At 49.6% G+C, this 12,793-nt stretch overlaps 5 protein-coding genes across 6 annotated transcripts; 2 read left to right on the plus strand and 3 right to left on the minus strand.

The window, feature by feature from the left end:
• Positions 1 to 112: 112 nt before the first annotated feature.
• TrAFT101_003215 (uncharacterized protein) lies at positions 113 to 2,229 on the minus strand. Of its 2 annotated transcripts, XM_024902366.2 has the most exons (2): positions 1,997 to 2,229; positions 113 to 1,901 (listed from the first exon to the last, which is right to left on the minus strand). In XM_024902366.2, exons 1-2 carry the CDS (start codon positions 2,167 to 2,169, stop codon positions 188 to 190), a joined length of 1,887 nt encoding a protein of 628 aa, XP_024764343.1. In that variant the 5' UTR covers positions 2,170 to 2,229; the 3' UTR covers positions 113 to 187. The 2 variants fall into 2 exon arrangements, with proteins under 2 accessions (XP_024764343.1, XP_065982929.1); XM_066126822.1 differs by having other exon boundaries at positions 113 to 2,229.
• Positions 2,230 to 2,440: 211 nt separating this feature from the next.
• On the plus strand, positions 2,441 to 5,293 carry TrAFT101_003216 (uncharacterized protein). Its single transcript, XM_024902367.2, has 4 exons — positions 2,441 to 2,490; positions 2,554 to 3,444; positions 3,523 to 4,091; positions 4,171 to 5,293. The coding sequence occupies exons 2-4, from the start codon at positions 3,056 to 3,058 to the stop codon at positions 5,004 to 5,006; spliced, it is 1,794 nt and encodes a 597-aa protein (XP_024764344.1). The 5' UTR covers positions 2,441 to 2,490; positions 2,554 to 3,055; the 3' UTR covers positions 5,007 to 5,293.
• TrAFT101_003217 (uncharacterized protein) lies at positions 5,127 to 7,186 on the minus strand. The gene is made up of 4 exons (XM_024905050.2): positions 6,981 to 7,186; positions 6,865 to 6,882; positions 6,608 to 6,811; positions 5,127 to 6,533 (listed from the first exon to the last, which is right to left on the minus strand). Exons 1-4 carry the CDS (start codon positions 7,023 to 7,025, stop codon positions 5,937 to 5,939), a joined length of 864 nt encoding a protein of 287 aa, XP_024764346.1. The 5' UTR covers positions 7,026 to 7,186; the 3' UTR covers positions 5,127 to 5,936.
• Positions 7,187 to 7,341: 155 nt separating this feature from the next.
• MSH2 (MutS-like protein) lies at positions 7,342 to 10,701 on the plus strand. Its single transcript, XM_024903514.2, has 3 exons — positions 7,342 to 7,515; positions 7,593 to 7,724; positions 7,778 to 10,701. Exons 1-3 carry the CDS (start codon positions 7,492 to 7,494, stop codon positions 10,397 to 10,399), a joined length of 2,778 nt encoding a protein of 925 aa, XP_024764347.1. The 5' UTR covers positions 7,342 to 7,491; the 3' UTR covers positions 10,400 to 10,701.
• Positions 10,702 to 11,814: 1,113 nt separating this feature from the next.
• On the minus strand, positions 11,815 to 12,642 carry TrAFT101_003219 (uncharacterized protein; the record flags this gene model as incomplete). Its single annotated transcript, XM_066126823.1, has 4 exons — positions 11,815 to 11,918; positions 11,975 to 12,163; positions 12,239 to 12,358; positions 12,474 to 12,642. 4 exons carry the CDS (start codon positions 12,640 to 12,642, stop codon positions 11,815 to 11,817), a joined length of 582 nt encoding a protein of 193 aa, XP_065982930.1.
• Between the last annotated feature and the right edge of the window lie 151 nt (positions 12,643 to 12,793).

The raw sequence follows: 12,793 nt of genomic DNA on the forward strand, positions 1-12,793 counted from the left end.
CAAGGAGGCAGTCAGTCCACATTAAATATTTGACTACCATATACTAGTAACACGAAAGGGCAAAGGCAGTGGAAGCAGAGGAAGCAATAGGAGAAGAAGATTAAATAAAATCGCGAGGTTAGCCATGAATGGGGTGCCGGACAAGTATCTCATTTTATTCTCAAGACACGGTTCATTTTCTAGCAAACTACTCTTCTGTCTTCTGCTTCTTTGTCTTGGCATCTGTGCTATTTCCTCGCGCCGCGCGCTTGATGCCTGAAGATTCTCCATCTACCTCCTCTCGACCGTCCTCGTCTCCAATATCTGCGTTGTCTCCATAGTCGCTCTCATACTCGCCCATAACCTCAGCTTCGTCGGGAGATGGAAACAGCGACCTCCAGCTCCCGTCCAAAACCTTGTCGTCATTACCATACAACCCAACCGCATAAGCATTCTTCATAGCCGACAAACAGATGCTTCGTCGCTCATTGAAGTCGAACATGGGCTTGGGGTACGATCCCTCTTGGCGGTCTGAGATGCCGTCGCCGGTTACTCTCACACCGGCCGCCTTTTGGTCTACGAGCGGCATTTTCCACGGCTCGTAGATGTATTTTGCTTTGACCTTTTCGAGTTCTGGGACCCAACGGCGGATGAAGTCGCCATTCTTGTCCCACTTTTGGCCAAACGATACGGGGCTGTAACACCGAAAATACTGCGTGAAGAATGCCACACACGCGAGCCACTGCCAGTTGCCGATGTTGCAGGCGGGCTCGTGGTCGATGAGCCACTCCTCAAAGACCTCGGCGCCGCGCTCCCAGTCGACGTAGCAGCCGCCGCGGGTGAGGAAGCATGCGACGCTATGTCTCCCGAGATGGTGGATCCAGCCTTCTTCCTTGAGCTGGCGCATCAGGGCGTCGATCCAGGGGAAGCCCGTGACGCCGGCTTTCCATCTCTGGAACCATGTTTCGGCTTCCGTCTTGTCTATGTGGTATTCTCCCGTGGCCAATCCCGTTGTTGGGTCTCGCTTGGAGGGTAAGTGCCACGGGATGAAGCGACAGTAAGGGTTGGTTGCTGTCTGCGCGAAGGATTGGCCGAGCACTGCTTGGGCGGCAAAGTACATGTCGCGGAAGAGGACTTGGCCGATGAGGCTCTCTGGCGGCGTTGATGCACCCTTGCCGTGGGATTCGACGACTTCGTGGACGCGCCAGTAGAAGAGGCGGACGGAGAGGGCGCCGAAGTGGAAGAACGGGGAGAGAAGCGTGGTGGATTGCGGGCTGAACTGGGCTGGGCTTGTTTTTGGCTTTTGGAACGTCGCGGCGTAGGTCTTGTTCTTGATTAGTTCGTCGAGGGCCTTGAGGGCGACGCTCTCGCCGCCGCGATGGGGTGTCGTGGCGGGAGGAAAGCCGAGCTCTTCCAGCGTCTCGATTGCGAAATCGCCGTTTGGCCCTGCAATCGCGCTGTATCCCGTATCCGTCTCAGATCTAAAACCTGCGTTGAAATCTGGTGTTTTGCTCGGAAGATGCCGTTCAAAGTCTATAGGCATATCGCCCGGATCAGGCAAGCTCTTGGGACAAGCCATGGGCTTCGCAACAGGGCCTATTTTCTTGCCAGCAGCTTGGAGCTGGGTAATCGACATGGTAGGCTTACCGCCATGGTGGTGCTTGGCGATTTCATCGCTGTCCCAGAGCGTCCGGCCTGGCTTGATGATGACCTGGACGCCGGCCTCCGTGGCGGCCTTTGCGATGGCCTCGTCGCGGGAGCGGGCGTATGCGTCCGTGTCCTTTTCGAAGACGAGATGCGTGGGCTTCCAGGTTTTGAAGAGTTTGGGGAACAGAGTTTGCGGACCTTCTCTCAAGACGAACAATTTGGACTTTTTGTTGAGCTTTGTGATGGATTTTGAAAGGTCGTTTTGGCAATCTAACCTGTGAGTCAACGTATATCAGCTGCCTTGTCTCATTCATTTATTCATTCAGTCTTGGCTTGCAAGAGAGAGTTAAATGAGAATTGATCTTCCTACAAAAACTGCCATCTGTTCACTCCTCCTCTCGCCTTGTACACATAGTGAGGATCCCATGTGAATATTGGCCAGAGAACCTCCGGCTCGAGATCCAATGCTGCTTGGAGGGCAGGCGAGTCGTGCAGACGCAGGTCTGTCCGGAACCAGTATATCACTCTCGGCTTGGTGGCCATAACGATGTCATTAAAAAAAATTAAAAAAATCTTGATAAACAAAATTTCAATTACATTTCAATAAAACTATATATACATGTATATATCAAGCGGAGTGAGTTTGCTGAGGCGTTGGTCCATGATGTCATTCTTAAGAGGTTGATGCCCGATGCTCTTGAACGGGCCAGAATCTCTCGATCGGGTAGGCAACGCTGTTTCAAGATACAACTACAAAGTCCAAAAAGATAAACAAATCTTGTAGTATCTTCTCTACTTTTTCTGCTTCCTCAATTCTCCAAGTCCTATAAAATCAATGGACATTGGCTTGTGACGGCTATACTTGTAGGTAGCGACACGTTAGATTTGGAATTGTGACGCCGGGTAGAGAGCTAATGCATATATAAGGGGCAAAGTGTTGGCTATCCAGAATAGGAATTTGCATCCAAGGCTATCTTGTCCGAAAAGTTGCTAAAAAGCAATGAAATGCCTAGTCTGGAGTTGCTGTCAGATTTTAAGTCAACCCTTGTCAGATTTTTGGAATCTCGCAGTTCAAATTCGTGGCAAATAGTATCTATATGTAATGCCTATTTTAGCAATGGGAGACGCCAATACTATCCTGGATCTATTCCGTAGGCTTCAAAACACTGGCCTGTCCCTATACTATTCGCATCATGGAAGATTTTACTGAATGCACATTCTCCGCTTCTTTCAATGGTAGGCGGGGCCATGTCATACCACAAGACGCGCCTTTTCCGGGCTTGCCTGGGTATGCTGCAGCTAATAACGGCATGGACGTCTATAAAAGACTGGAGTCCTGTCAAGATAATGCCCCAGATGGCATTGTGTCGTTTTCCTTTTGAGGAGTAAATCCCTTGCAATATCTCTCACCAAGGCTCCACCGTCCAACATGCAAACAGTTTCCGTAGACGACTTCACCCGCCAGTCCTTCGACTTCATCATCATTGGTGGTGGGACCGCTGGTCTTGTTGTTGCATCCCGTCTGGCTCAGCATGGCAAGTTCACCGTCGGAGTGCTTGAAGCTGGAGGGGTGGTAAACGGGCGCGATGAGGTCGAGATTCCTGCCTTTTTTGGAAGAGCCTTGGGCACCGACATTGACTGGAAGTTTGAATCGACGCCTCCAGGCACACAAGGAGGTGTGAAAGACCAGTGGCCGCGGGGCAAAGGACTTGGAGGATCCAGCGCCATCAACTATATGGGCTGGAATAGAGCAGGCAGGGTGGACTATGATGCCTGGGTGGAACTGGGCAATCCCGGATGGGGATGGGATGACTTGCTGTAAGTGCTCCCTTTATCTGAGATCCAATAATGGCTGTGATGTTGATTGTGCTTATTATCCTTGTTGCGTTCCCATAGGCCCTTTTTCAAAAAGTCGGAAACAGTCCATCCACCAAGCTCTTCTACACAAGAGGAGCAAGACATCCGATATGACCCCAACACCCTCGGCACCTCGGGCCCAATTCAAATCACTTATCCCGACGAATACTCGCCGTCCCATCAGCTATGGATCAAGGGGCTCAACTCGTTAGGCGTGGAAACAAATCCGGCTCCTTATTCAGGATCAAATGCTGGAGCCTGGACAAATCCATCCAGCCTGGGCCTGCACACAAAAGCTCGAAGTTTTGCGACCGAGTACTGCTCCTTGGCTGGTTCCAATCTGTACATTCTGACTGAAGCTCTGGTTGAAGAGATTATTCTTGTCAAGGCCGATAGCGGATATGTGGCCTCTGGAGTTCGATTTACTCACAATGGCCAGGAGTATACCGTCTCGGCATCTCGCGAAGTCATCTTGTCTGCTGGAACTATCAAATCTCCACAGATATTAGAGCTTTCGGGCATTGGAAATCCCGAGATATTGTCTCGAGCTGGTATTGATGCCAAGGTGGACAGTCCCATGGTAGGAGAAAACCTGCAAGAACACAAAGGTATGCACACAGCCAGGCAACTTCATACCGGCGACTATTCTATGCCTGTGGTTTATTTGAGTTGACATGCCGTGAATAGCCCTCATTTTCGTCGTGGATGTTGACCCAGAGCTTGAGAATCCGGATGAACTCATACTCGATGCCGAGAAAGCGGCTGCAGCTCGTGAACAGTATGACCAAGATAAAACTGGTCCTCTCACTACCATGCCCGGTTCGTTTGGTATGGTGCCATTTACGAAAGCCATACAACAAGGTGCCCTGGACAAGATATGTTCCCAGGTCGACGCTTTGACAGGCCTGTCACCCGAAAAGAAGGCCCTTTTGGAGCAGCGCCTAAGAAACCCCGATAAAATTGGCTTGATGGAATACTTCTTCAAACTTGGAGCTGGAGCCTTTGGGGGAGCAGACAGCAGGCACGGCATCATCGCTCAAATTCTACAGCAGCCTTTCGCTGCTGGCTCGATTCACGTACAGCCCAAGTCTGCGGCGACGGATGATCCCGTGATTGAGATTGGGTATTACCACGGGCCCGCCGGCGAAATCGACCTGGAGCTGATGCTGCAGTCGACGCGGTTTGCCCGCAGCATCATGCTTGCGCCGCCTTTCAACAGCGTTGTGAGACAGCCGTTTCTCCCGCCCGCCAGTGCATTTGAAGACGATGAGCAGATGAAGCAGATCATCAAGAGCGGCACCCGGGCGGCGCTGCATGCGGTCGGGACGTGCGCCATGGGCGGCAACGCAGGCATTCGCGGCGGCGTCGTGAATGAGCGGCTGCAAGTCTACGGGGTGCAGCGCCTGCGAGTTGTGGATGCGAGCATCATGCCGCTCCAGATCAGCGCGCATATCCAGGCGACGGTGTATGCCATTGCGGAGAAGGCAGCGCATATGATTCTGGAAGACGTGGCTGCGCAGTGATGAGGACATGGATGATCAATACGATTTAAACCACCTGCCTTGATGACAAGTTTATGTTGCCTTCTGGTGGACGTGCCAAGCACCTGCTTGATTCAGGTTGCCTGCTATGGCGGCAATGATGCGATCATGACAGGTGTGTGTTAGATTAGCAGTAGCTAAATAGATTTGAGAGCGTTGCTTCCACTTGAAGACATTGGATCATTACTACCTATACAAGTGAAATAGAGCCAGACCCTCCATGGCCACGATGCCAAACCGCAGATCAGATCCCTTTCACTGCACACCGGCAACAACACCAACACCAACAGCAGCATCAGCTCATCGCCATTCTACGCTCCGTCATGTTCACTGTCGCTCTTGATATGATGCGTTCCATTTTCTCTCTTCTATACTCGCTCGTTCTCTTCTTCCAAAATGTAGAGACAAATGTTTCCCTCATGCTGGGATTGCCTCCGGCCACGACGTTCCGACTGTTTCCTCCTCTAGAGCAGTTCCCTGTAAACTGTTCGGACAATTTCATTGCCGGGATTTACTTCACATCGCTCCTTGTGCTGATCGCCTCAATGACCCCCCTTTTCCTCAATCTTCAGCCATATGAGGGCGCGGATACGGATGCTGGTCGGCTGACCGTGATATTTCGATGGGCAGCAGGAAGCAGTCGAGTACTCAATACTCTTTTCTTCTTCATTCGTAATTGGTTGCATTTTTTTGGGCTTGTATAGCGCAAACTTCCAACAATATCAGGATGCAGATATACTCTTATTCTTAGTCAAGGAGCGTATGCTGAGAGTACTCCTCTAAAATGGAAATTTCTGTCGTGCTCAGCGATTTTTAGCGATTAATTTGCTCGCTTCGTTATTCTTCCCATCTTCACCAAGGCCTCCTGCAGTGCCAGAAACAAACTTGATATTTACAATGTCGAAATCATCCTCACGAGACTGTATCACTCTCATCTTCAACATCGTGGAACCCGGCTCTAATCCTCGCAGCAGCAAACTCGCTTGATGGCGTCCTAAAGACAGATGTGGATGACGGCATATTTCGAAGAGCGATGTCATGAATTGGTTGCGTCGTTTGGTCTGCTGGTGGCTCGGAGGTGTTGGATGACACGTCATTCTCTGGAGACGCCTTTAGATTTTGTTTTATCCAGGGGATCAAGTTAAAATATCCTCCGCAGGCGAACACGCCCGTCCAAAGGGCTAACTCAGTTCCATAAATCACCATACCAAGAATATCTAGCCTCGGTTGGAAAAACACCGAGATCAGAGAAAAGAGATCGCCGGCAGCGTCGATGCCTACAAATATGAATGAGATCCCACGCACTGATCGGTGGACATATATATCCCAATAATGTCTGAGGACGCCAGCGGCAAGAAGAGCAGCCGAGAGAACCGCCATTAACGTGTCTGGCCATGTGAGTTGCGAAGAGTGGGCGGCCCGAAGAGCAAAGATGAGGCTAATTTGTATGCCAGCCATTATGAGAGCAATAGGGATGACCATAAGAAGACAACGGGAGATGGACCATTTCTAGTGTGTGGGATTAGCGTTTACATGTATTATAGCCAGTTGAACGACAATAGAAAAGTGAGTTATATACTTACTTTGTCATAATAGCGGCATTGAGTCCAAGTGATGAGACTGAGGAGTGTCAATATTTGAGGCTGGATGCGCAAGGCCACATTGAACTCCTTGGTGATGTTGTACACTCCAAGCGGAACACCTGCCCACGCCCACAGCATCATCATTGAGGGCTGCAGGCCGATGGTGTTATGGCGACGGTGGTTGATGATGATTTGGGGTATCAGCTGCCTCTCATTTAGTTTGCAAATCCCCCACATACCAGACTTGAAGCTCATACCTGTACAGACCAGCAAACCTATGACGCATCTACCGTCAGTCTACTTTCAAGAAAAGATCATTATGTATGTACAACCAATAACTATAGAAACTAGAAGACTGGAGGGAAAGACTTGCAGCACCAAGTGTCCCAAGGACATTTGCAGCAACAGGATTGTCCATATTAATTGCTGGTATCCAATTGAAGTGGGAGAGAATTATCAGAGCGACGAGCTATGCATCCTAGACACTGGCAACATATTTTTAACATGTGTTTGGGCGAGTTTCAAATATTTATACGTGATGGAAGCATATTAGACAACAAATGCATGTTCAAAAGCAACAGCAGATGGCCAATCCTCGGAGCCAAAGTTACAAGAACAGAGCCAGGGTAAAGTATAGCACCAGCGGTCGATGCTTATCTAATCTGCGCTTTTCGCGTCAACGCCAGGTCCCAGCTTTAATTGATTGCAGCAGAAAACGCGTCTCCCCCTCCGAGACACGCGCCTACAGCTTGATAAGGAGATTCAGCTGGCCACGCTTCTCCAACCAGCTGCCGTCTCTTCTCCATGCTTCATCTCCTTCAATCCAGCTAGGAGGAGAAGATTTGGGAATTTTCGAGGGACCTTTGGGTGCATCAGATTTAACCATGGCTTCAAGACCCGAATTGAAGGTATGTGCGGCCCAGCACTCTATGATAGTTGCAGCTACAGCTGCAGCGAATATAGAATCTGACATTTGGCGGGACAGCTCGATGACGAGGGCGGCTTCATCCGCTTCTTCAAATCGCTACCAGATATCGGCGCCGATGCCGTGCGAATATTCGACAGAGGTGACTGGTACACAGCCCACGGCGAAGATGCCATGTTCATTGCCAAAACAGTACGGTGCCAGCCCCGTTCACAAGCCAGCAATCTCTAATCCAGTGCATCCAGGTCTACAAAACAACGTCTGTTGTCAGGCAGCTCGGCAAAAATGACCACACAGGTCTCCCCTCCGTCACAATGACCATGACGGTCTTCCGACAATTCCTCCGCGAGGCGCTCTTCAAGCTGGGCAAGCGGGTCGAAATCTGGCAGAGCGCCAGCGGTCGGATGAACTGGAAGTGCATCAAGCAGGCGTCCCCTGGAAACCTCCAAGACGTCGAAGACGAGCTGGGCGGCCAAATCGATTCGGCGCCCATGATCATGGCCGTCAAGATATCCGCAAAGGCTTCCGAGGCGCGTGCTGTCGGTGTCTGCTTCGCCGACGCGAGCGTGCGAGAGCTTGGTGTCAGCGAGTTCCTCGACAACGACCTGTACTCCAACTTTGAGGCTCTCCTTATTCAGCTTGGCGTCCGAGAGTGCCTCATCCAATACGACAAAAATGAAAAAGAGAGAGAGAGGGATCCCGAATTGGCAAAGTTGAGGCAAGTCATCAACAACTGCGGTGTTGCTCTGGCCGAGCGTCCCGCAGGCGACTTTGGCATCAAGGATATCGAACAAGATTTGGCTCGCCTCCTAAAGGATGAAAAATCAGTTGCTATGCTGCCACAGACAGACCTTAAGTTGGCCATGGGCTCTGCGGCATGCCTGATTAAATACATTGGCGCTCTGCAGGATCCCTCCAACTTTGGCCAATATCAGCTGTACCAGCACGATTTGGCCCAATACATGAAGCTGGACGCTGCGGCTCTAAAGGCCCTCAACCTCATGCCTGGTCTGCGAGACGGATCAAAGACAATGAGCATCTACGGCGTGCTCAATCACTGCAAGACTCCTGTAGGCAGTCGCCTCTTGGCACAGTGGCTAAAGCAGCCGCTGATGAGCAAAAGTGAAATCGAGAAGCGACAGCAGCTTGTCGAGGCTTTCTTTACTGATACTGAGCTCCGTCAGACTATGCAGGAAGAGCATTTACGCTCTGTTCCTGACCTCTACCGCTTGTCGAAGAAATTCCAACGCGGCAAAGCTAATCTGGAGGATGTCGTCCGTGCCTACCAGGTCGTTATCCGCCTTCCTGGCTTCATCGGGACTCTCGAGGGAATCATGGATGAGGCTTACAAAGATCCTCTGGATGAAGCGTATACCAACAAGCTCCGAGAGCTGTCCGATAGTCTCGGCAAGCTTCAGGAGATGGTTGAACAAACTGTTGATCTCGACGCTCTAGACCGACATGAGTATATAATCAAGCCCGAATATGATCAAAGCCTGCGTGTTATCCGCAAGAAGCTCGATCGACTCGACCATGACATTAGGCAAGAATTCCAGAGCGCCGCACGCGACTTGGGTCAGGAGGCCGACAAGAAGATCTTCCTCGAAGCGAACCACAAGGTCCACGGCGTGTGCATGCGTCTGACCAGACAAGAAGCTGGCTGCATTCGTGGCAAGTCAAAATATCTTGAATGTTCCACTCAGAAGAACGGTGTCTACTTCACTACGAAGCAGCTACAAGCCTATCGTCGTGAATATGACCAGCTGTCTCAAAACTACAATCGCACTCAGAGCAGTTTGGTAAACGAGGTCGTCCAGGTAGCGTCCTCGTATTGCCCGGTCCTTGAGCGTCTCGCCAGCGTGCTTGCCCACCTAGATGTCATCGTATCGCTCTCTCACGCTGCCGTCCACGCTCCAGATGCCTACGTCCGACCCAAGATACATGCCCGCGGTGAGGGTCAGACTAAACTCTTGGGTGCTCGTCACCCCTGTATGGAACTCCAGGATGACGTGCAATTCATCACCAACGATGTTGAGCTCACCCGAGATAAGTCCTCATTCATCATCATCACTGGACCCAACATGGGCGGTAAATCTACCTACATCCGTCAAGCTGGCGTTATTGCCCTTATGGCCCAGGTTGGGTCCTTCGTCCCCTGTTCAGAGGCTGAGCTCACCATTTTCGACTCTATCCTCGCCCGAGTCGGCGCTTCTGATTCACAGCTCAAGGGTGTATCCACTTTCATGGCAGAAATGCTTGAGACTGCCAATATTCTCAAGTCAGCGACGGCAGAGTCCCTCATCATCATCGACGAGCTTGGACGTGGTACTTCGACATACGATGGTTTTGGCCTCGCTTGGGCCATCTCTGAGCACATTGTCAAGGAGATTGGCTGCTTTGCCATGTTTGCGACTCACTTCCACGAGCTTACTGCTCTGGCCGATCAGTACCCTCAGGTCAAGAACATGCACGTTACAGCACATATCAGCGGCACCAATGGCGATGTCAACGCCAAGCGTGAGGTCACGCTGCTGTACAAGGTTGAGCCGGGCATTTGTGATCAGAGTTTCGGCATCCACGTCGCCGAGCTGGTACGATTCCCAGATAAGGTTGTTCGCATGGCAAAACGCAAGGCGGACGAGCTGGAAGATTTTACTACCAAGCATGAAGACCTTGGCGTTAGCTACAGTACCGAGGATGTTGAACAAGGCAGTGCGATGTTGAAGAAGGTTCTCGTCGAATGGAAAGAGGCCGTGCAGAATGGAGAGTTGAGCAAAGAAGAGCAAGTGGCTAAGCTGAAGGAGTTGGTGGCGGCAGATGAGAGTCTCCTGGCCAACCCTTTCTTTCAATCGGTCAAGGCACTATAAAAATTGAAGAATTTGGGCGAAAAGCGTCAATTTGAAGATATTTAGAGCGGTGATCTCGTATTTAGCAGCGCGCCGGGAGTTGGACTTGATGGCATTTATTTGGGAAAACAGGTCCCGTCAAAGGGACGGAAATGGCACATATATATTTTTATAGTACAATGATGCACCAGTATTGATGAAGATGGCGCAATTTGCAAATTTACTTGTCCATGAAAGACTCTACCATCTGTGCGTTTTGCATGTCAGCGTATGGTTCAGACATATAGCCAATATGAATAGAGATTGAAAGTATAGTCCATCAGGGAAAACAATGTAGAAATGGTGATAAATGTAATCAGGTAATATCATAAACAACCTCTGAAAGAAAGATTCATCATGGAGAAAGGCAGAAGAAAGAGAGAAGAAAGCAAGTGCAAGAATATAAAACAACGTACCACTATCATTACGGTCTTGTTTGTTGGGTATTAAGACGTTATATAACCTATACTTTTAGCATGTTAGCGTTCATCCTCAACTAGTAGCCAACGATTTGTAAGAATTAAAAAAGAAAAAGATTCCATCAGAGAAAAAACAATGTAGAAATGGTGATAAATGTAATCAGTGATATCATAAACAACCTCTGAAAAAGTACTCATCATGGAAAGCGAGGAAATAAATAACACAGATTGATAATTGCAACACCACGTACCATTGACTATTATTTGTTTGCTTGCTATAAAAAGGCTTCACAACCTATGCTTTCAGTATGTTAGCGATACATGTTGCATGGGTAAACAATGTAAAGTAACAAGGATTAAAAAGGGAGAGTCCATCAGGGAAAACAATGTAGAAATGGTGATAAATGTAATCAGTAATATCATAAACAACCTCTGAAAAAAGTAATCATCACGGAAAGCAGAAAAACAAAGGAACACAGATTGATGTGTAAAAACGTACCACTACTTTTATTCTGTTTGGTTGTCATTGAGAAGCTTTACAATCTATACTTTGGCATGTCAGCACTTCATGCTTAACAGAAAGTTAACATAAAGGAGTAAAATTGAGAAAGGAGGATCCATCAGTCATAACAATGTAGATATGGTGATTAGTGTAATCAGTGATATCATAAACAACCTCTGAAAAAGATTTCATCATGGAAACAAAAAAAAAACACAACGCATGCTGGAGAGTGTAAGACAACGTACCTTTTGAAGTTTGTCACAATGCACCGAGAGCCCAGATGCGAAAACACGCAGACCAGCAAATTGGCGAACAGCGATGGTGCATGGCAACACAGAGCAAAAAAAAAAAGATCGAATTATCTAGCATCGCATCTCTTCCGCACTGGAATGCGATGCATATATATATACAAGCTGCCGTAGACTCCCCTCTCAGTCTCTGACAGCTGGCTTTATTCTTGGTATTTCTTTTTCGTTTTATTGACTGCCCTCAGCCGTGGCGCTCACAGGGTTAACCTCGAAGCCATACTTCTCCTTGATACGCTCTCGTCTCCGCTCTTCATATCCGGGAGGACGAATGCCTTCTAAACGTCAGTACCAGTTCAATAACGACTCAATTTAAAAAGCAAAGTCTTACCTCGTCCCTCACCAAGCTCAGCAATGGTCTGCTCAACGGGCACACGGGTTGTCCGTCGGATAATCTCCTTACGCTCAAACTCATCCTCCTCCTTGTAGAAGCTGTCTAGTCGGCCGCCAGCAACGTGGAAAAGACCCTGAGCGGTACCGACAAAAGCACCAAGAGCGAACATGACAGGAGTACGCTTGACTGTGAAGAGGTTGCAGATCAGCATCCGTCATGGCATGGCCGAGAGTTATGTAAATTCGGCAGAAGATTTCTTACAAGGAAGGCCGAGAACACTGCCGCACATGAAACCTCCGAAGGCGGCGGCCCAAGCATCCTCCTTCTCACGCAGGTTCATCATCGTTCGGGAGAAGAAAGCATAGGCACCGGGACCCGCAGCTACACAAAAACATCGCCGTCAGCCAAGAGCACAATTGTCGTAATCGTCATTTCTCTCTCTAGAAGCCTGCGGTCCAATTGGTACCGCATTCTTCCGGTGTCCGGAAGTCCATACCGCAAATGCCAATGATGGGAGCTCCCCGCGTAAAGACGCTCAAAGCGCCGACGTTGCGCCTCGACATGGCATTCTGGACGGCCGCAATGAAGAAGCCGCTTCCCAGGCCGACTAATGAGGTCTTGGCCGTCTCGTCAAGGACGTCATGGGGCACGTAAGGCTTCGCCATGGCGTGTGATGGTGCGTAGCTCGCCGTGGTGGGAGGAAGAATATGAGAATGAGGAGCTGTTTTGACGTCTGATGCTTCTGAAGCTGCACCGGTTCTTGGGAATTGCGCATCACGTGATGGACAGAGTCAGCAATTGGGATGATCTGATTGG

Source organism: Trichoderma asperellum, chromosome 2 (assembly GCF_020647865.1).
Source record: "Trichoderma asperellum chromosome 2, complete sequence".
Classification (NCBI taxonomy): domain Eukaryota; kingdom Fungi; phylum Ascomycota; class Sordariomycetes; order Hypocreales; family Hypocreaceae; genus Trichoderma; species Trichoderma asperellum.